The sequence below is a fragment of the Carassius carassius genome, chromosome 22 (genome assembly GCF_963082965.1).
Source record: "Carassius carassius chromosome 22, fCarCar2.1, whole genome shotgun sequence".
NCBI lineage: Eukaryota > Metazoa > Chordata > Actinopteri > Cypriniformes > Cyprinidae > Carassius > Carassius carassius.
In genome coordinates, this window is record NC_081776.1 from 12,140,648 (window position 1) to 12,163,570 (window position 22,923).

At 35.5% G+C, this 22,923-nt stretch overlaps 2 protein-coding genes and 1 long non-coding RNA gene across 3 annotated transcripts; 2 read left to right on the forward strand and 1 right to left on the reverse strand.

Annotated features, from left to right (window-relative positions):
- On the forward strand, positions 1-8,421 carry slc26a4 (solute carrier family 26 member 4). The gene is given in 11 exon segments (XM_059504641.1): positions 1-21; positions 86-178; positions 252-292; positions 294-367; positions 964-1,107; positions 1,110-1,160; positions 1,308-1,464; positions 1,752-1,897; positions 7,298-7,348; positions 7,460-7,605; positions 8,380-8,421. Coding segments are annotated over 11 exon segments (966 nt in total).
- A 3,201-nt stretch (positions 8,422-11,622) lies between these two features.
- On the forward strand, positions 11,623-21,985 carry LOC132098976 (chloride anion exchanger-like). The gene is made up of 21 exons (XM_059505310.1): positions 11,623-11,662; positions 12,706-12,872; positions 13,187-13,326; positions 13,768-13,878; positions 14,727-14,887; positions 14,979-15,143; positions 15,424-15,576; positions 15,840-15,922; positions 16,371-16,518; positions 16,604-16,717; positions 17,375-17,452; positions 17,556-17,651; positions 17,817-17,923; positions 18,117-18,186; positions 18,397-18,489; positions 18,581-18,676; positions 20,160-20,387; positions 20,513-20,567; positions 20,730-20,863; positions 20,995-21,063; positions 21,223-21,985. Exons 2-21 carry the CDS (start codon positions 12,742-12,744, stop codon positions 21,271-21,273), a joined length of 2,283 nt encoding a protein of 760 aa, XP_059361293.1. The 5' UTR covers positions 11,623-11,662; positions 12,706-12,741; the 3' UTR covers positions 21,274-21,985.
- Positions 17,624-18,686, reverse strand: LOC132098977 (uncharacterized). The gene is made up of 3 exons (XR_009423006.1): positions 18,563-18,686; positions 17,751-17,947; positions 17,624-17,674 (listed from the first exon to the last, which is right to left on the reverse strand). It is a non-coding gene; the product is annotated as an uncharacterized LOC132098977 (long non-coding RNA).
- Positions 21,986-22,923: the final 938 nt, after the last annotated feature.

Sequence of the window (22,923 nt, forward strand, 5' to 3'; positions counted from 1 at the left end):
ATGGCTGAGCAGAACCTGAGGGTGAGTATATAGCCTATCATCTAGTGATTTCATCTTCATATTCATTCATATAAAATTAATGAAGATAAAAGGGCTTCTGCCAATCTTGGATTGGCTCCCTAAATACCCAGTCGAGCAATGGTTACCCAGTGATGTTGTTTCTGGGGTCACCACAGCCGTTTACAAAGTAAGATGCAATCTGTGAACTGTGAAGACCCCATAGACTAGTATCAGCATAATGCCACTTTAAGGTCATTATTTGAATTTGTTTTACATGTGTGGCATATGCATTGCTCTGTAGCACATGTCTATGAATTTCCATTTCTCACGTACTTTGTGTTGGGCACATCTGGACACATCTTTGTGGGTAGGTCTATGGCTTTATTAATAAATACATTTCTATTGGTATCAAATAAGTGTAACCCCTCTCTCCCGGGTCCTCACTGCAACACCTCGCACTCGCTCTGCGTCTGTCGCTAGTGCATCTCGTGAGATCGGGGAGTAAGGTTTTACCTGCACAGCACCTACTCGCCGGCCTCCGTTACACTCACCCCCAAAACCTCACTCCCGTCCGGGTCACGGCACCAATGTTATCCCTCTCTACTACTTACACTACTTACTATTTTATGTGAAACAGTATGCAATATATAGTCTGTAATGGTAAATGCATGTTTTATTCAATAAAAATGGCATGCAGTTATTATCTTGTATATGGTTATTGTGGTCATTTAATCCAGTTTTCTGTAGAAAATGTCTTGATTTTTAGAAATACAATTAAATAATGATTCATTAAAAATGAAATGATAATATAACTTTGGGTTTATGTATACAGTATTCTACCAAGTGTTGTATACAAATATAGTAATCAGTGCAATTATATTATGCATATAGAAAATGTTTAAATATTGAAAAAAATTCAGAGCTTTCTTGTTGTTCTCCTATTTGTCTCTATTTCTCATTTAGATCCATTCCCTGTCACCTGTCTGATGGTGGGCTCTGAAGTTTTGACCTTAGCTCCTGACGAGCACTTTTTGCATTCAGTTAACATCACAGGTGTGAATGAGACAGTGACAGATGAAAGGTTAATGGAGATTGTTGTAGAGGCAAGAAGAGAATTCTGGTGGCTTCTACCATGACGGTGTTGGTTGGATTATTCCAGGTAAAGTTACAACATTCACATTTAAAAACTGTGATAAAGATAAAATAAACAAGTTACACATTTTGTAATTGCAGTATTTCGTTGTTTACATGCTGAACAAATGCAGATTTATTTTTTTCTCAGCTAATTTGTTTTATTTAATCTCCGATGACTATGGGGCTGATGAAGGTGGGCTTTCTAGTCAGGTATCTCTCAAAGCCACTGGTAGGCAGCTTCATCACTGCTGCTTCCCTTCATGTCTTCATATCTCAGATTAAAACCATCCTGTCTGTTCCTATACAAAACCATAATGGATTCTTCTACTTAGCTTATGCAAGTATCTTAAATTTAAAAAAATAAAATAAATAAAAACTAAATTATAATATATGTGTGTGTGTGTGTGTGTGCATTTTAACTTTTTTATTTATACATTTATCACATTTATTTTTATAATATAAAATTATATAAATATACAGTAAATATTACATTAGATATACTTTTTTTAAGTTTAAATACATGTTTATAAATATAATGCATTTTAAAATAAATATAAAATTTTATAAATATAATACCTACACTTTTAATATATTATTATTATTAATTTATTTTTCCACATCTACACTCTCATTGATGTAGGTAGGAACATCAATCAAATTAACATCGCGGACTTGATAGCTGGATTACTAACAATGTTCATTGTTATGGCTGTGAAAGAGATCAACGCAAAATTTCAGAATAAAATCCCATTGAGGATTCCCGGTACATACAGTTTTCCCACAATTCTCCCAAACAGTCTTAAAAAGACAAAACAAAACAAAAAACGTGTAAGCCTGTATATAAGTCTCTAACACTAACATGATTTTTTAAAATAATGACTTGTTACCTTTCGATCTTTTGAACTGACAGACAGTGATAGCTTTAGCAGTCTCTCATGTGATGGACCTACATTCATAATATTGTGCTTGTAATGTCAGGGTTTTGAACTGACACTGTTTGTCTTGTGTTTTTGTTTTATTGTGTCTATATCTTGTGTCAGCACATGCCCTTGTTGATTGTTTTTTGGCCATGTGCTTCCTTAGGCCCCTCCTCGTTTCCTTTTTACCACACCCTTTTGTTAGCCTAGTTTGTCTAATTGTGCTCACCTGTCCCTCATTTGTTTTCCTTCCCATTTATAGTGCCCCTTGCCCTATTGTCGTTGCCAGTTCGTGGTCATTCTCACCCCTTCTGTCACCGTCTTTGTCTGTGGATGTGGCTGAGTATATGTCCGTGTCTCCCTGCCTGGTTGGTCTTGTGCCTTTTTTTTGTCTAGTCCTTTGTAGTTCCATGTTCTTGTCCAGCTCCTTGTCTTAGCAATCTGTTTGTTTTTGTGTTTTTACTCGTAAGATTCTTGTTGTATCCTGATCTTTGGCTTTGTATTTTGCTTGGTATTCTTTAAGTTAGTGTGTTGGTTACTTTACTGTACACTTTATCTGTTCTTTCTCTTATTTATCCCCTTTATTGTGGGGTAATTATGTTCCTGTGGAGCTTTGTCCTGTCTTGTCTCTTTGTGTTAGAGTTCCTGTGAGTCCTGCCAATGGCTCTACCTGCCTGGCACTTGTTCCGCTTCAGAGTCGGCGGTCAACGAGTATCTGAGCTCTGCTCTATGGTGCCTTGTTTGGGTTTTCTCCAACAGCCTGGTCTTGCTGCCCCCTCTGCAGCTATAGTATTCTGCCAGTCGATGTCTGAAGCTGTTCCAGTGGCCTTCCCTAACTGTCTCCGTTTACTGTGTTCCTGTTGTAGTATCACTTGTGCTCTTCACAACCCTCTTGTATCGATCTGTTCTGTCAATAAACCCATGTTACTCACAGTGTTGGGTCCTCCTTCCAGATCCCGATATGACAATGATTTTAAACAGAAATGTTATCTCTAGAACAATGACATTTACAGACCGTTTGAAAGCCTTATCCAATAATAACATAAATCAGTATTATGGAAAAAATGATAGCAGCCAGCACAGAACCTGCATGTATCAGAGATGATAGCATAAAACACTCCGTGTGACTCCGTAGTAACTATATATCTGCTTGTGTTTCCGCAGGTTTACACCACCACAAACACCAAATATAGCACCAGTAGTGAATATGCTGGGCTCTAGTTCCCACAGCAGTGGTTGGTTATGCAGTATCAGTCTCGGTGGCAAAAGTCAATGCAACAAACATGATTGCACAGTCGATGGCAACCAGGAATATGAAAATTGGGAAAAAAAACCCACTCAGAATATGCTTTAGTCCAGTCGCTAAATTAGCATGGAAAAATAACACCTAAAAGGTTTGTGCTGAACACAATGCATTTTGTGTTTTGTCAGTGGCAAAACCATTTAAAAACTGCAACTTTAGTTTCTTGCAAGAAATGTGGGTGTTATAAACAAGTACGGGGGAAATAAAAAGAACAATGGTGCTTATTTTAGTGTTAAGTATAATAAGGGTCAGATCAGCACTCTCCCACTGGTTGAAAAGAACTAGTTGGCCTTTTAAGGTAACTTTCACCTGCCAGAAGATAATGAATTTGAGTTTGCAACAGCAGCTGTTATTTTTTTCTAAACTAGGTATAGAAGCATAAATCTTTAGGGCACAGCTACAGTTTTGTTCTGTCCTTAAAGATTCTGGTTAGGGCTTTGTTCAAAATGTATTTGCATACTAATTTGTGACTGGTCTTTTAAGGAATCTAAGTTTGCAACAGTAACTGTTATTTTGAAACCAGACTACATCTGTTTCATTTTTTGTTTCACTTTGTGTTTGGCACGCTGCTTCATTTTTGCTTTGTTCTGTTTTTCGTTTCGCTTTGTTTTCTTGGCACTTTAAAGGGGTCATATGATGCTCTTTTAAAGATCATTATTTTGTGTATTTGGTGTGATAGAATATGTTGACATGCTTTAATGCTTAAAAAACACTTTATTTTTCAAATACCATACGTTATTGTAGGTCCTCTATGCCCCACCTCTCTCAAACGTGTAGTTTTCTACAAAGTCCCTCCTTCCAACAAGAGCAGTCTGCTCTGATTGGCCAAATGACCCAGTGCATTGTGATTGGCTGATCACCTCAAGCACTCGTTGGAAATATAATGACCTTTTCCATAATTGCGAGCTTCTTCTTTCAAATAAATGTAAAGACAGTTAATAATTTCCTTAGTTTTAACATCAACTCAAGCCTGAAAGAGGAAGAGAGTGGAGTGACAGACACAGTGATGAAGCTCATATGTGTTTGCAGTACACGAGTCACGGACGGTTAAGACAGCTAACTCTACTGTGTAACCCCGTGTAACCCTGACTCTCTCTCTCTCTCTCTTTCACACACACACACACACGCACACACACACACACACACATACACACAAAACTACACATTTGACCAGTCAATAGCAAATACTTGAAGTAGCTGATTCAGAAGTGCCAGACTGTCATAGCAAAGTCAGAATTACCTCCTCTACAAGGTCCACGAAACGGTCATCCATAAAATGCGTTGCTGTTCTGCAGTTAAGTAATCTTAAAGATTCCTAAATGCATCTACATTTGCTTTTGTCTAGATACACATAGCGTCTTCCTGACATGGCTGCTTCAACACTAACTGTGGTTACTGAAACCACGGCTTCTTTCTGTGCATAAACATTTGGGTGGCATTACACAAATATTTCCACAGTGATGTAGACATGTGGGGGCGTGTTTGAATGAGCAGTTTTAGGGTGGCGTGGTAGAGTCTTAACTTTGTTTAAGAATATATCTTTGGATTTGGGACTTTAGTCTTTGCTGCTTTACAGATCTTCTTTATGCACCAAGAGCTTGTAACACTCCAAAGAGAAAGGAAAAATTTAAATTGCATCATATGACCCCTATTTGCTGTTGTTGTTTAGTAGATAAGAAGAAGTGTAATGACTGCCTGATCTGGTTTACTACCCTTTCATTCCCATTAGGAGCTGATAGCTTTTGGCATCAACAACATTTTCAGAGGATGTTTCTCAAGCTTTGTGGCCAGCACTGCACTGTCACGAACATCAGTGCAGGAAAGTTACTGGATACAGCTTTATTTGACAAAGCAAATTAAATCTTTTTTAATTTTGTTTTCAGTAAGGTGTTCGTTATCTGGCTTGGCTCGGTGTTCATCTTCAGTTCTCTCTTCACAGCAGTTCAGTCAGTGTACTGTTTGAGTAAATGAATTACTCCGGGATATTGGTTTGTTTTAACTCAGAAGGAGTGTCAGCCACATTAAAAAAGCTAACATCTTAAGTCATTTGTGGATTAATGCTTACTGGAGACGCGAACCGTTTCATTCGATTTGGTGAACTGGTTCAAGAAGATCCGGTTAAATCGAGTGAGTCATTCACGAACCGGATATCAGTAAACTCTAACACGTTCACAACAGATCCGGAAGAGAAGACAATGCTGAATATAGTCGTCGTTTTTGTTATTTTTTAACCAAAATGTATTTTCGATGCTTCAACAAATTCTAAATGACCCTCTGATGTCACATGGACTACTTTGATGATGTTTTTCTTACCTTTCTGGATATGGACAGTATACCATACACACACTTTCAATGGAGGGACTGAGAGCTCTCGGACTAAATCTAAAAACTAAATCTAAATCTAAATCTATCTTAAACTGTGTTCCCGAAGATGAACGGAGGTCTTACGGGTTTGGAACAACATGAGGGTGAGTCATTAATGACATAATTTTCATTTTTGGGTGAAGTATCCCTTTAACAAGGTATTTCCCAAAGCTTTCAGATTGATGAAATTCCTGGGATAAAGTTTTTCAAGTACAACTCACCCATTTACTTTACAAATATTGATTACTTCAAAGAAAAGTTGAGAGAAGAGGTGAGTTTACATTGCTGTGATTCAAAATTCTGAATTGATAAAAAAATGGTGTGCTTTAAAGCTTATTAAATTCTTATAGGTGGGGTTCAATGCAGTGCTGTGTTCAAGAAAAGAAATAAAGCTTTGAAGAAGATTCACAAACTCTACAGAGGCACTGCAAAGCAGTCTGGATAAGTATTTGTAAATCACACATATTTGAAACTTTTTGGAATGCTTCTCAAGAAAAACTTATTTTGAACACTGACCTGAGTTTATGACACCACATTCTGGTCTTTTCCGTATCTGCCGTCCTTCACAGGATGGTTTGGTACCAGTGGCCTCATTGGGAGTAGAAAACAAAGCCTTTGAAAAAGAGCAGGTTCCTACGTGGTAGCAGCCAAGTCCCTCAAACTGGTGCGTTATCTTTATTGCCCTTTGCTGAGTCATCGTTCCACTGCAAAAATGCATAACTACAATACGATGGTGACCTTTTTATCATTCCAAATCTGTATGACATTTTTCGTCTTCCACAGAACACAAAAGATGATATTTTGAAAAAAAGCCTCATTGTACATGGGTCAAAGACATTAAGATGTCTGCATCAAAATAAATGTACAAAAGTGATTTTGTGTCCATAGAAAGCACATTAAATTTAAGTAAAATGTCTACTTTTAAGGTTTCAAATAAGTTTTTGGAGATTAAAATGTCAAAATTTGGTTGAAATAATGTTACATTGTCATTCAGTGTAACACAATATTTATGCAAAAATTCAAACAACATGCTTATTCTGACGTGTACATAATAAAACATCTAAAAGAATAATGGAGCATACTAAATTTTATTGTGTTTTAAATTAGTAAAAAATTCTTATTGACAAATGGGCAAAACCTAGGATAGTGGCAAATGTTAAAAATGTAAAATTACAACATTAGTATTTGGGGTGAAAGTAATTAGTCTTTTAATATGTCATAAATTGATTTTTGTTGAAAATATGCCTGACAAGATTGTGACACTGAATGACATTTTACTGGGTGTCTTCTTTAAATCAGGGGAAAATTTAAGATATTTATTTTTTGCTCAGAAAAACAAAAACAAAATTGCAATTAAATAAAACAGAAAACGTTTTGCATTTTGGGGGGGGGGGGCAACAACACTTATTTTTAAGTTTAAACACTTTCGTCTTTGACCCACATACAGTGAAAGTCAATGGGGTCCAATGTTCAAAATATCTTCTTGTGTGTTTCAAATAAGAACGGTTTGGAATGATGTGAGGCTAAGTAATGAATAAACAACTAAGTAGTAGCTAACTGTCATTTCCCATCTTCACAGACTGTGAAGGAAGTCATATTGGGCTTAGCGTCTACATCGCAGGCTGTGATGGTAAGGCCTGACTCTATAGAAGTATGTTGCAACAAGCGGTTACTCCAATCTCCAGTTTGATAATGGCAGGTTAGGACACAGTGAATAACCTAAAGGGTCCTCGTGTCACAGGTGAGCTTGTCAGGAGAACGAAGGCTCTGTCCTTCTTTGATGAAGAGGTTATCAGAGACATTCTCTTCCTCTTAGTCCATGACGCCATTCTATTCATCCAGCTGGAAACCTCCACTGGAAATGAAGAGGATCCATTAGCTGAGAAGGTAAAATTATAATAGTTCCATGTGTCAGCCGTCTCATAATGAAGCTGCTCAATGATAACATAAATTTGGAAGGTGACTGATAAACTTCTTATTGGTTTATTGAGCCTGATAATCTGGGGGACTGTAAATCCTGATAATCAAAGATACAAGATAAACAAGATATAAGTAAAAGGAGTGTTTTGGGACTCCTTTGAGCAACATGTTGATATTGCTCAATGAGGAAAATATATATATATATATACATATATATATATATATATATATATATATATATATATATATATATATATATATATATATATATATAAATTAAAATTAAAATGTAATTTAATTTATCCATTTAGCAGACGCTTCTATCCAAAGCGACTTACAGTGCATACAGGCTATCAATTTTTACCTATCATGTGTTCCCGGGGAATCGAACCCCAACCTTGCATTTGATAGCGCAATGCTCTACCACTTGAGCTACAGGAACACCATATATATAGTGATAATAGGAAATGTTTCTTGAGCACCAATTGGCATATTAGAATGATTTCTGAAGAATCATGTGACACTGAAGACTGGAACAATGGCGGCTGAAAATACAACTTTGCCATTACACGAATCAATGACGTTTCAGAATATTACTGGTTTTACTGTATTTTTGACCAAATGCACATAGCCTTGGTGAGCCTAAGAGACTTCTTTCAAAACATTTAAAAAACTAGCATTCTGTGCACATTAGAAATTCCCAATAATGTGCAGTGTACACACTGTATATTCTCTGTTTAGATTTCACAGTTGCAAGACAACAAAGAGAAGATGAGGGCCTGATAGAGACCTATGACATCCAGCACTTGATGAGCATCCCATATCTTTTTATTTTATGACTTCAGTTAATATAATGTTATCAAATAACTCAAATCAACAAATCAAACAAGTGTTTCTCCTTCATGTCTAGGCTATTTATGGACCCTCAAACTCAGGAAACACTCCCTTTGTTAAGAATCACTGGGAAAGACATTCATCGTCTTCCTATTCATTTGCTGATTTTGGGTCAGGAGACATCCTGGGAGGACTGAAAGTGGAGCTAAAGAAGACTTCCACATCTGAGCTAGATAAGAACCACCAAATGCAAAAGTTTAAAAAGCATGTGGTGTTTTCATTTTTATCTGCCTCATTTTTGGGGCAAATACAAGTCTCCAAATTCATCAGTATCGAGGCCCAGCTTTACTCTGTGTTTCTTGTTGAGAACTGTTTACTGAGTCTTAGAGAAGAGAAACATTTGGAAATAAATCGGATTGGAACAGCAGATTGTAGTGTGCCTCTGTGTTTTATTGTTTCATTAGTCTGCTGACACTGATTTGTTCTTAGATTGGCTATCACTATAGTCAGAAACTAAAAAAGGTCTGTCATTAATTAAATAAATTATTATTGAGACACATTATGAGTAATGTCAAACCAAGAGACTCAAGCAGAATTAACAGAGCACAACCCCCCGTAAGGCTAAAGACTAAAGTTTAAAAGTGAATCAGCATTTAGGAGTAAATTACCTCAAAGCAAACAGACATGGACTGAATGGCACAAGTATAATTTGGATAAACAGTGTTAAACATGAAGAAATGTATCTATTCAGACCATCATCTCATTAAAATGTCTGACATTTTCCTTGCCGTTTGCCTGAGATTAAACAAATTGCAAGCAAATCAAAACAACACTTGTTTAATTTCTGTTCTGTTGCTTTTCTCTGATCTTTAATATTATTTTAACTTAGCACGAGAATACACACACAGTAAGAAACTATCAAACAGTAACACATGATTTAGGCTTAAAACAGAACAGCAGGTCACTGCTATTTCAATGAAACACCTTTCCTAATAAACGAGACTTATGTTGTTATATGTGTCGGGATGACATCAGTGAAAGTTAAAACCGATTGATTAATTACTGTGGTGAGGACTGATGTCTTATCTGCAAAGATCGCACGGAGATCATCTTGATAGTTATTATGGCTGTAGGTATAAAGTCTATGCTGTAAAAATCTGTCTAGTGTACTGATATACAAAGACATATTTTTCCCCCTCAGTGATGACACATAGATAATGTAATGATAATGATACAAGGACAAAATAATGACCTTGTAAAGAAATGTATCTAAAATATGTATCATATTTCTATAAAGTAAATATGATTAAAATCGGTACTATACACATGTACGTGTCTGTTGTTACTGTGTCTAATGCATTAATTTATTTTACTGTATTATACACTACAATGCTTTTTTTGTTTTGTTTGTTTTTACAATGATTTTCATTGAGTCATAGACCCAGAACACCATATTGATTCCCATAATAACTATTTTATATTTTTGATCAAATAAATGCTGACTTGGTCAGCATTAGAGACTTCCTTCAAAAACATTTGAAAAATCATACCCTAAACTTTTGTACAGTAGTGTACATTACGGTCTAAAATTAATTAGCATTTATATTAGTTATCTTTCCTGTATAATTGCCTACAGTCAGTGTGGGCAACAAGCATATTAATGTAGACCGCCATGTTAGAATATAAGATATCAAGCATATATTTTCCTGCTATCATTTTACTGCACATCTATGCAGTTATCTGAAATAGTATTTACAATGTTGTCTCACAGTGTCACAGACACATCTTAAACCTCTTATATCAAAGAGCTGCCAGTTCTGATGCAAGCTACTGGAGCTAAAGAAAACAGAAGCATAAACTAATTTGATCATAAAAGCTGCAGGTTCAGACGTACGCAAAGACCTGATCTTCTCATTCGCCAATTTGATTAAAGGACATGATGACCAAATATTTACTTCTGGAGAAATGTTTTAATTAAATTCATTGTCTTTTAAATTTTAAACAGGTGAATAACTGTTAATTAAATGTATTAACTGATGCATTTACACACTTTTTATTGAATTACTAATATTTTTTTACAGTGTAAGCTCAAACACACAGTGTAACAAACACACCCGCATCAGAAATTTCTGAATAACAAAATCAATCTAGTGATAAATGGTAGGAACGTGACTTTACTTATCATACACAGTTAAGGATTTTTGGATAATTTGGTAAAATAATAAAATAATTTCTAAAAAAGAATGATAGTCATCCTTGTGCAATGTCTTCCAGAGAATCACATGAGAATGAACTTCTCTCTCACAATCACAATAAATTGTGTGTTGTCATTGATAACAAAAAATGCTGCGTAGTTTTGCATACTTTTCTCCATAATTTCCTAATATGACATATGTTCTGGTTAGGTAACAGGAAGTATGATTGTACAAACTGTACTTATCAGGTGTACAGTATGTCACTTAGATAAAAGCTTCTGCTAAATAACTGCTTACTAAAAATTTTTGTATAATTATAATTTTTATTATAATTTTTTCATCAACCTTACTCAATACACAATACAGTACGTTCTTTATTGCTTCTGTAAAAGTTAATGACAAATGTTTATTAAAACATGAATTCATAAAGCAACAGGATATGACATGTAAACAATAACAGAACGTCATTCTGTGGATGCACCACACACAGTAACTAGGTGAAGAGGTGTTTAATGTCAAAACTGATAATGCACATCAATTACTTTAGAACAACTGAAATGCTGTTTTGACCAATCAGAATCATGAATGGGAACTAATATCAATAAAAAAAGTTATAATATCCAACTTTTTTATTTTTAATCTAACTTTTTTTTGACACAATAGAGAAGGAGCTAAATCCAAACTAATATGTTTCCCACATTATATCTGAAATATCCAAAGATTTAGTCTTGTGAGGTATGAGAGGATTAAAGGAAGCAATCGATAAGCCGTTGGCTTTTGCCAAGTTTTTATCAGAAAGAACAATGGTCATGGATAAGGCGGAGATGTGGCTGGAAATGAAAAGAAGGTATCTGGATTACTGTTAATAATTACAGACAAGATAAGTTTAGCAATTTATAAATTCACAAGGTCTTAAAGATCTCTGACAGACCATTGCAACTTTTGAAGCAAAACAGGAACAGCAGACTGGAAATATTTGATACCTCACTGAACAGGTAGGATTATCATATTGAAAAAAATACACCATCGTTCAAAAGTTTGGGGCTGGTAAGATTGTTTATTGTTTGTAAAATAAGTGTATTATAAAATATTAGTGTAATCTAAAAAGAAAATTGTCTTATATATATATATATATATATTTTTTTTTTTTTTTTTTTTTTTTTTTTTTATGTTATTTATTCCTGTGATGAGCTGAATTTTCAGCAGCCATTACTCCAATCTTCAGTGTCACATGATTCTTTAGAAATCATTATTTGATGTTCAAAAAAAAAAAAAGTGTTGACAACAGTTGTGCAGTTTAATGTTTTATCAGAAACCATGCTACTTTTGTTTTCAGGATTCATTAATGAAGAGAATATTCAAAGAGCAACATTCCTTCAATAAAAAACCTTTTGTGACCATGTAAATATATTCACTGTCACTTTTGATCAGTTCAGTGTATCCTTGCTGAATTAAAATATTTTTTTTATTAAAAAAATTGAGTATATGTCAATTTAAGTCCATTCAATGGATAAAAAATCATGCCGTAGATAAAAATGCCGTACCATAGATAAAAATCATAAATCGGATTTAAAAAGGCAAAATCTATTTATGGATCCAAACAAGCTAAATGCTCAATTTTATGAACAAAGTTAATGACCAGAATGTTATTTAGAGCTGCTGGCCACCTACTATAGATCATGACGACATAACTGCTGACAGAAAGACTAATTAACAAGAATATTTTCATATACAAGGAGACAAGCTCTTTAAAATGTGGAAAATCCCAAGGAAATATCAACAGTATCTTAAAGATATCAGGCTAAATGCGCAGGTTGACACACACATACTATCATACACTCATCATGACAGACATATGAACTCACGCTGTGTAGTCGCATGATGCGTTTAAGTCATAGCTCGTTTAAGTATACACCTCCATCTTACACAACATTTCCATGATTATCAATATAAATACAAATGCAACAGCTCCAGCTTGACAGTTGCCAGATTTGTAGTAGATATTCAGCACTGAATCTTATTTGGTGACCTCACACAGATCAGAAGGATTTTTGCCCAGCTCTACCGGCGCACAATGCTCCGACCCTCAACACAGAGGTATTCAGTGACCAGACCGCTCTACTCAGAAGACGCCTTTGAGGACGAACATGCAAAAGTCTATCGGAAACACAAGAAATTCCTGCACCATGTTATACAGTACTTCACGTAAGCCTGAGCTCTTAACATCTTTTAACTAATGCAGAGAAATTTGTTATTATTAAAGTCAAGAAATTATGTTATCTATCTTTTTTTTTTCATTTTAGAATACTATTAATTTCTTAATCTGTAATATTAATAAAAGTTATATTTATTATTACTACTATAATATATAACATTTTACTATATAATATTTGTATATATAATTTACACTACGACAAAAGCAGATATAGTTCTTTTTTTTTTATTGAGTAACATTTTATTTATTATTATTATTATTTTTTTACTAAACTGAATTTATTCTTTTATTATTTGTTTGCTAGTTGTACTTCCGAACGTGCAAAGAACACTGCTATTTCTCTGCTGCCTGTCATTGGATGGATGAGAACCTACTCAATCAAAGACTGGCTGCTGAATGACATCTTGTCTGGAGTCAGCACTGGATTGGTTGCTGTGCTACAAGGTCAAATCTTATGAAGCTCTTATTGGAAGTTACTCAACAGGAACATTCGCACTATAAGCTCAAAATAAGATCCATGATATTAGATGAAATACGATATTAGGCTGTAAGAATGCAACACTACAGGAATGATGTTTATCTCGATGAACTGAGCTCTGGGACTGATGTGAGTGTCTGCACAGTCTTTTATGAGATAACTTACTGGTATGACGAAATGTGTCAAAATAAGTGAAAAGTGCATTTATCTGTGAACTGTTGGTGAAATGACATCATCAGAAGATAGCCCAGAAATGCAGTACATATTGAGAAAGGAAGTGTTTAAGATTAAGAAGTTGACTGACAAATATATATATAAAAGGTACATTTCTAGCTCATATACAGTATGAAGGTTATTTAAAGATGCTACCAGAGGTTGGTTAGTAATGATCAATATTTTTCCTTCAGGGCTAGCCTTCAGTTTGCTGGCATCCATCTCTACCTGGTATGGACTGTATGCTGCTTTTTTCCCAGTCATCATGTATTTTTTCCTGGGCACCTCACGACACATTTCTGTTGGTGAGTACACTTGTGAACAGATAACATGAATGAGACGAACAAACAACATTTCATTGACACACCAGCACTGCCTAGCTGTTGCAAAACCCTTTTGAATATAACGCTATAATTCTATTAAAGTTTATTGTGGCATTGACTTAATAGTGCCAGGTATGAGTTTAGTAGCCTCCTATTTAGAATTGGCACAACTGAGCTCAATTAAAATACCTAAGCCATAAAATCCACAGCTTCTGCTGCAATTTCAGTGGAGAAAGATTGATATTTCAGTCTAAATATGCTTCGATAGCATATTTAAACATTAAAAAAATATATAAAAAATACCTGACAAGAACTGAATAATACATTTTGCTTCGTATGTTCAAATCACACAAGAACTCATTAAAAAAAATACAATAATAAAAACGATATTTATTTTACAAATACATGATATTTATATATGCATGTGTAAAATAAAATATTTTATTATATACTATTACACAATATTATTATTAATATTACAACAACAGGCCATCAATTATAACATCCTCTGCCAGCTAGTGTAGCTTCTTTTGTACAGCAATGGAAAAAAGTTTAAAATCTATATCTAAAAGTATGCGTCAATAACATGTTGAAAAATTATTGTTGAACACAACAACAACAACATTAGCATCAAATTATACTTCATATGTAGTAATAATAATAATGTGTAATAATATATGTTATATAACATGACAATTATTATTATTATGCAACAGGCAGACTTTAATCAGACAGACACCAAAAAGAGGCAATTATTTCTGCCTTTTTATGATGACATGTAATGTAAACATGTACATCTACTCACCATTAAGTGTTGCTCTTCACACCAGGATCTTTTCCTGTACTGAGTCTCATGGTGGGGTCAGTAGTGACCAGACTGGTGCCCGACGAGGGTCCGCCTGCCAACATTACTGATTTTGAGGGCCTGACGAAAGAAGAACAGAGAATCTTAGTGTCTGCCTCCATCACTTTCCTAGTGGGCTTATTCCAGGTACATTAGCCACCTTTTCACTCTAAAACTCAATGAAACAATGCCTGTTTTCAATCACATTAATGCTTATCATCATTCTCTCTATTTCCAGCTTGGTATGGGGCTGCTGCAAGTGGGCTTCATTGTCATGTATCTATCGGATACTCTGATATCAGGATTCACCACCGCCGCTGCTGTTCACATCCTGATTTCACAGCTCAAGTTTGTACTAGGACTGACTGTGCCAGGTTTCAGTGGACCACTATCCCTTATATACGTAGGTCATAAGACACGTTTTGCTTAACAAAAACGCTTGAGTATCGCTACAATTTGAAAATCACCCAATTTCTCTTACGTAAATGTAATAAACGTTTATTTTTTTCAATATGTAAACAAAATAATAGTTCAAACAATACCGAACTCACTCACAAACCCACAGCGTATTTAAAAAAGAAGCTTTATACTCAAAGTTAAAAAGCGTTCGTAGTATTACAAGTTCTGTCATTATTTGTTTGAATGAGTGCTGTGAAACAATCTGTCTTTCGGTTTCTCTGCAGACTCTTGAGAGTGTGTTTACCCAGATCACCTCCACTAATATCCATGATCTGGTGACTTCAATCGTGGTGATGGTGATGGTGTTGGGCGTAAAGGAGATCAACGACAGATTTAAGTCAAAGTTAAAAGTGCCCATCCCCATAGAAATCATTATGGTGAGTTGAGTGAACCCATTTCTGTAACTAGAACCATCACCTTTTCTGTAACCTGATATTTAGAAAGGTTATACAGTACATCTTTACGACATAATAAAGTTTATCAACCGATATTGATTTATATTTTCATGCCAGTCACTGTATTTGTTAATATTCGTTCAAGTGTATATAATTTTCTAAGTGCATAAGTCCTTGCTCATCTTTCTTTTGTGTTTAAAGCAAATCTTAAATGTCAAAATCATTAAAAGTACTTTTACCAACAGACCGTAATAGCATGTGGCGTCTCCTATGCATTCAACTTCAGTGAAAATCATGGAGTGGATGTGGTGGGGAAAATTCCAAACACGTAAGCATTGCAATCTTCATAATATTTGTATATTTTATATATTTCGTTCTTGTGTTGGCAAATTTTACATTCAAAGCTAGGGAGGAACATACTGAATGGCCCCCATAAAAATAATATATTTAAAAAAATAATACACGATTGTATTAGGGGATGAGGTGTTCTCATTCTAGAGTGCATTTTATTGGACAAAAAATATTGCAATGCAGGATGAGTCATCAATATTTTTGGTTCATTTTTCAGGGGCAGACTTTAAATTTTAAATGCATTTACGTGCTAAAAGATCATCTTGTCAAATTGTCCATACATAGAAAACAACAAAAAATAACAGGCTTCTTTAAGCATAGCTGTTATACAGCAACAAAAACAAATCCACATGCTTTATAGCACAAAGCTAGTTGAAGAGAACTGTAGGTGGCATAAAAAAATAAACACATTTACATCTGTCCAGGTTTGAGTCCCCAATCGCTCCCAGCCTGCAGGTTTTCCAGATGGCAGCAGTGGATGCATTCCCAATAGCTATTGTGGGATTTGCCGTGGCTTTTGCAGTGGCTAAAGTCTATTCTGTTAAGCATGACTACGTTATAGATGGAAATCAAGTAAGCCCTGAATTATATTCCATTTAAAAAGCAACAAAGAACATTTTGTAGAAACACATCTGCAATGATACATATAATCACGCAGGAACTCATTGCCTTTGGGGCAAGCAACATCTTTGGAGGAGCGTTCAAGTCTCTTGCAGCCAGCACGGCTCTCTCCAGAAGTGCAGTTCAAGAAAGCACTGGAGGAAAAACACAGGTAAACAGCTGTTTGCAAGCTTTTCTTATTGGCTGGAACACCAAAATATGATTTTGCATCTGTGGTGTCCCAATTAGGGAATTTGTTTTCTAGCCACAGATGAATACTGTCCTCTAGTGTTTCAGAAAGAGTTGTACATAATACAATATTATACAATAGACAAGTTGTAAACAATACAATTAACACAATGGTGCCATAAATATAACATCATATTCCTGCTCATATTTATGTCAGAATACTTTTTTTTTCCCATACACTCCTGTTCAAAAGTTTGGGGTCGTTAATATTTTATAAACTCTTTTATGTTAACCAAGAATGAATAGAAAATACAGTAAAATAATATTATTACAACTTAAAATAACAATTTTTATACATTTCAAAGGCAATTTTTCTGTGTAATTTTCGGCTTCTTCAGTGTCACATGAACCTTCAGAAATCACTTTAATATGCTGATTTGGTGCGCAAGAAACATTCCTTATTTTAATCAATGTTGAAACAGTTGTGCTGCCTAATATTTTTCCAGAATCCATGATACAATTTAAAAGTTGATGAATAGGAAGTTTAAAAGAACAGCACTTATTTGAAAAAGAAAAGTCCACTTTTTATCAAATGAATGCATCTTTTTTTTTTTTAAGATTTTTTTACTGTACTTTTTAGGTAGCTGGTTTACTCTCTGCCATTATCGTGCTGGTGGTAATCTTGGGGATAGGGTTTTTGTTGGAACCTCTACCAAAGGTAGGATTTAAATTCAAAGTGTAAATGATTTACTTTAATAACAGAAAAAAGTATTTGTGATTTGAGGTAAATGTTTCAGCTGTGTGGTGATGTGTGACTGCAGTCAGTGCTGGGCGCAGTGGTGATTGTGAACCTGAAGGGGATGTTGATGCAGGTGGTTACAGTCCCTTACCTGTGGAAGAAAGACCGTCCTGACTGCGTAAGAGTCTTTGACTTCTCTCTCTAAATGCAAAGGAAAAAAAGTATAATCCAAGTAATTTGAGAGGTAACATCTCACATAATTTACCTTAGAATTTACCTGTCCAATGGTATATCACTGATTTCTATACTCGGTGTAATGTCCCCCTCTGTCATTTTCCTCCAGATTGTTTGGGTGGGGACCTGTTTGGCAGCTATATTCTTGGGGCTGGACTTAGGACTTGCTGTTGGTCTTGGACTGGAGCTCCTCACTGTGGTCTTCAGGGCTCAGTTGTAAGTGCTGACAGATCCAATTAACTAGATGAAAAAACTAAATAAATACAAATAAAATAAATAGGAGCTAATTTGAATATAGTGTAGATATTGACTGCTTCTTTAAAGATATTGTAGCCTAGGCAAAGAAATTATTATCTATCCTGTTGTTTCTTTTTTTGATAATAATCAATTTACCTTTTCTGATCTTCAGTCCACGCTGCTGTGTCCTCGCTAATATCTCAGGGACAGATATCTACAGAGATCGCAAGGACTATGTCAACGTAAGTATACTAACAAACGCATCCTCTTTGTTCATATTCGGCGACATAATCATTATGTGCTACTATTATTATTATTAACTATTACTTGGTGTGTCAATGCATATGATGGACCAATATGTGGATGGTTTAAAACACAGTAAAAAGATGTAGATGGACGAAAGAAACAAAAGTTTGCTTTGGTTTCATTTTGTCTTTCTGAATCTCCTACAGATCTATGAGCCAGAGGGAGTGAAGATTTTCAGAATCCCATCTCCCATTTTCTTCGCAAATATTGATTTCTTCAGAGACAAACTGAAGGATGCTGTGAGTGCAGTAGTTTCAGTGTGATAGCCATGACCTCAGATAACATTAGCAGCAGACATAATAACCATCTTACTTGTTCACTTTGTGGCAGGTGGGCTTTAATCCTTTGAGAATCCTGAGGAAGAGGAACAAAGCAGTGAAGAAAATGAAGAAACTGATAAAGAAAGGGGAGCTGACCTTAACATATGTACTTCTTGACGTTTTACAACTTGATTACATTTACATATAGTCATTTATCAGACTTACAAATGAGGAAAATGGAAGCATTCAAAGTTAACAAAAGAGCAATGATATGCAAGTGCTATAACAAGTCTCAGTTTAGCTTTATGCAGTACACGTAGCAAGGATTTTAAATCATAATAAATAAAAAGAAAACAGAAAACAAAAAATGATTTTAAAGATAGAATACAAAAAGATTATAGAAGCTGAGAAAGCCAGCTGATCATCAATCATAACTGGCTGGTTACTGGCTGTTTTTGAAGGAGTTATGGTTGATTTTCCTAACTGGATGGTGAAATTGTGATGAAATGATGGGTTTGATGGAACCACAAGCAGTTCTGTCTTGACAAGGTTGAGTTGAAGGTGATGGTCCATCATCCAGCAAGAAATGTCTGTTAGACAAGCTGAGATGCGAGCAGCTACCGTCGGATCATCAGGATGGAATGAGAGGTAGAGTTGAGGGTCATCAGCATAGCAGTGGCATGAAAAGCCTTGTTTTTGAATGACAGAACCTAATAATGCCATGTAGACAGAGAAGAGAAGTGGTCCAAGAACTGAGCCCTGAGGCACCCCAGTAGTTAGATGTTGTGACTTACATTTACATTTATTCATTTAGCTGACACTTTTATCCAAAGCGACTTACAATTGCTATATATGTCAGAGGTCGCACGGAGCAACTAGGGGTTAAGTGTCTTGCTCAAGGACACATTGGTGTCTCACAGTGGATTCAAACCCGGGTCTCTTACACCAAAGGCATGTGTCTTATCCACTGCGCCAACACCACCACTTAAACACCTCACCTCTCTAAGATACCTTCAAGGACTGAGAGATAAGACTCAAACCACTGGAGTGTGGTTCCTGAGATGCCCTTTGCCAATAGGGTTGACAAGAGAATCTGGTGGTAAACCATGTCAAAAGCAGGGGACACACACAGCAAGATAAGTATTGAAGATTTGGAATCCACTCTTGCCAGTCTTAGGGCTTCAACAACTGAGGGCAAGGCAGTCGGAGTTGACTGTCCACCTCTGAAACCAGATTGGTTACTGTCTAGTAGGCAGAGACTTGGTTGAACACAGCTCGTTCAAGTGTTTTTGCAATGAAAGGAAGAAAGGAAACCGGTCTGTAGTTCTCTAAAAGAGATGGGTTAGGGGTGGGTTTCTTAAGTATTGGGGTTATACAAGCCTGTCTAAATGCTGAAGTAAAATCACCAGTGTAAAGGGACATGTTAATAATGTGAGTGAGTGCAGGTACAACTGCAGGAGAAATGGCTTGAAGGAGATGAGATGGAATAGGATAATAATATGATACATTGATAACATGATCTCGATATCGACATGATTAGATGATAACAATAAACTCAAGGACTTCCAAAAAAATGTTATGCAATGTATTGCATCCAGTACTTTGATACCTAAATCTTAAGATACCTAAATTATTTATTTTGTTTATAGAATGGACTACAGGCCACATGCCCAATGCCCATTGAAGAGTCAGAGGATGAAAGCAACATGGAGGATCTAGACATGCCCACAGACTATTCAGATCTTCCAATCCAGGTGAACTGGAATGCAGAACTTCCTGCCAACATACAAGTTCCTCCTGTGAACATCCACAGTTTGGTCCTGGACTTCTCTGTGGTCTCATTCCTGGATATATCTGCCCTCAAGGGTCTTAAAGCGGTACGGCAAATGTGTTCATTCTGAAAACAAAGTTTAAATGTAATAATTTTGCTAATCAAAGCATGAAATTCTAGTTTGATTATCTGAAAACATCTCTAATGAGTCACAAACATTTGTGTTTACAGGCCATGAAAGAATTTATACGCATCAGTGTTGACGTTTACATAGTAGGCTGTGACCGTAAGTACTTTTTTCCTTTCAGATTCCAGGTTAAAAGGTATTTGTAATGTATTTTACAATGTTTTCCCCTTATCTACAAAGCCACGGCTATTATAATATAACTTAACTGTATGTGATAATAAAACTGTGCAGTAACTCTCACCTTTGACATGATGTTTCTAGCATATATCATAGAGAAGCTGAGGAACTGTAAATTTTTTGATGATGAAATCAAGACGTCTATCTTCTTTTTGACCATCCATGATGCAATGCTTTTCATTCATGAGTCTCATCCACCGAAGACTGTGAGCGAGAAGGTGACGAAAACAATCGAGATCGCACAAGTTTAATTTGTTCATTCAAAGATTAATTTGTTGCATTTATCTAAAATGCATTATTATAAATGTGCATTGTTAAAATGTGTGTCTGATTTTAACTTACGCAACAGGTCTCAGGAAGTTTTCAATATCAACACGTTAATAGCAGCAGCACATCCAGTGGGTTGACAATCCAAGCAGTAAGTGACCAAACAAGCACCTGGGATTAAATCTGTCCAAATATTAATTAATAATGAAATAGTAAACATGAAAAGCTATCATTTAAAGCAAGAGGTCATCATAATTTTTAAGAGATGTCGGAAGTACTCAGTTAGGTTAATCTGCTTTATTTTTTGCAGGACATGAAAATGGAAGACGAAAAAGACCCCAAACCAGAGACAAGGTTTTGAAATGACCCAGTTTGAAACCTCCACTATACTGAACTTTAAAATCTGTGCATATAACAATTTACTTGATTAGCACATAGCAGTTTTTATTCTGCGTACTACTGCATGCAGAATGAATCAGCTTGAGAATATGTCAATGTGTCATGTACTAATTTAATGGATTTGTGGTGAACAAACACTTTTATCAGTTCACTATCAGTGCCTTTTGTTTATTTATTTTTTTTAAATTTTTGAATAGTATTTGTACTATTTTTATTCTAAAATAAAAAAATACGTTTTCTAAAATAAACTGTGCTTCCTGACTTGAGACACAACTTATTTTCCAAGAATACAAATAAAGACACGTGCAGATCTAATTCTTTTACTGGAATAATAAGCATTATAAAACTAATTCCTAGCTATAAATGATTAACTATCTGTACGGGAAAGCAAGTTATGGTTGAGGAAGTGAATTGGGAAAGATAAAATAATTTGTCCCTTAAAATATTAGGAAATAAAATAGTCATTTTATAGCTGCTAAAGATGACTTTATATACTTGATATAGAAGTATTTAATCAATCTGTATATGAGTAATCAATTTTTTACATGATAAAATCCATCAACGATTAAAGCTTGCAAAAACACCCCATAATATCTGTGATAAGACTAATGACAACCCACTCATCAATGAACCAGACTATATAAAGCTCTCAAGATGCGTCTGAAAACAAATGAATCAAAATGCAGTCCTTTGGCAGACACTATGTGGTGGTCAGGACTCTGTTTTCAGAGGATTCCTTCACAGAGTAGCACGAGAGGATCAACAGAAACCACAAAACTCTACGGCACCATCTGAAAGACTATTTCACGAAAGAATTCAATAATACATTCATAACAGCAGGGCCTTTAAATTCGGGGTGAGCAACATGTTTGGGGCATCTTTCCGATAATTTGATGCAAGCACAGCACTTTCTAGAACTACCATACATGAGTGCACAGGAGGGAAGACGCAGGTAAAACTCTCTCGCTATTTTTTGATCTGAAATAATCCATTGACTGCCTACATGAATTCAAAGAATGAATGGTTAATGTTGGTTTTATAACATTTGTAGATAGCTGGAGTTCTTTCAGCCATGATGGTACTGATTGTGATTGTCGCAATAGGATTTCTGCTTGAGCCGTTGCCCAGGGTGAGAATTGTTATGTCTTTATATATGTACTATGCAAACTCCATGAAGTAATTTAGAGCTGAACTGAATATGACTTAACCCTTTTAGTCATATGTAGGACTCAATCCTATGAGCTTTATGCATTTTTTAGTCTGTTCTGGGTGCTTTGGTCATTATTAATCTGAAAGACATGCTGATGCAGTTCAGAGAGCTGCCGTTGTTATGGAAGATCTCTGTCCCTCCTGTGAACACCCACAGTTTGTCCTGGACTACTCTGTGGTCTCTTTTCTTGATATATCTGCTCTCAAGGGTCTTAAAGCAGTAAAATAGCTTGCTATAAGATAGAGCATACTGTATATTTCCACTGGATTTGGTTTTTGAGGTCTAGCCTAATTATACTTTTGTTTTTTCTTATTGACCCTGAAAGAGTTTATACGAATCGAGGTTGACTTCTACATAGTTTCGTGTGATGGTAAAACAATCTCCTGTAGATTTTCCTCAGTA

Coding starts and splice junctions, on each gene's coding strand:
- LOC132098976 (XM_059505310.1), top strand. CDS start 12,742: ATGCTCCGACCCTCAACACAGAGGTATTCAGTGACCAGACCGCTCTAC. Junction 15,577..15,839: donor TCCCCATAGAAATCATTATG/GTGAGTTGAGTG, acceptor TTTTACCAACAG/ACCGTAATAGCATGTGGCGT. Junction 20,388..20,512: donor CCCTCAAGGGTCTTAAAGCG/GTACGGCAAATG, acceptor TTGTGTTTACAG/GCCATGAAAGAATTTATACG.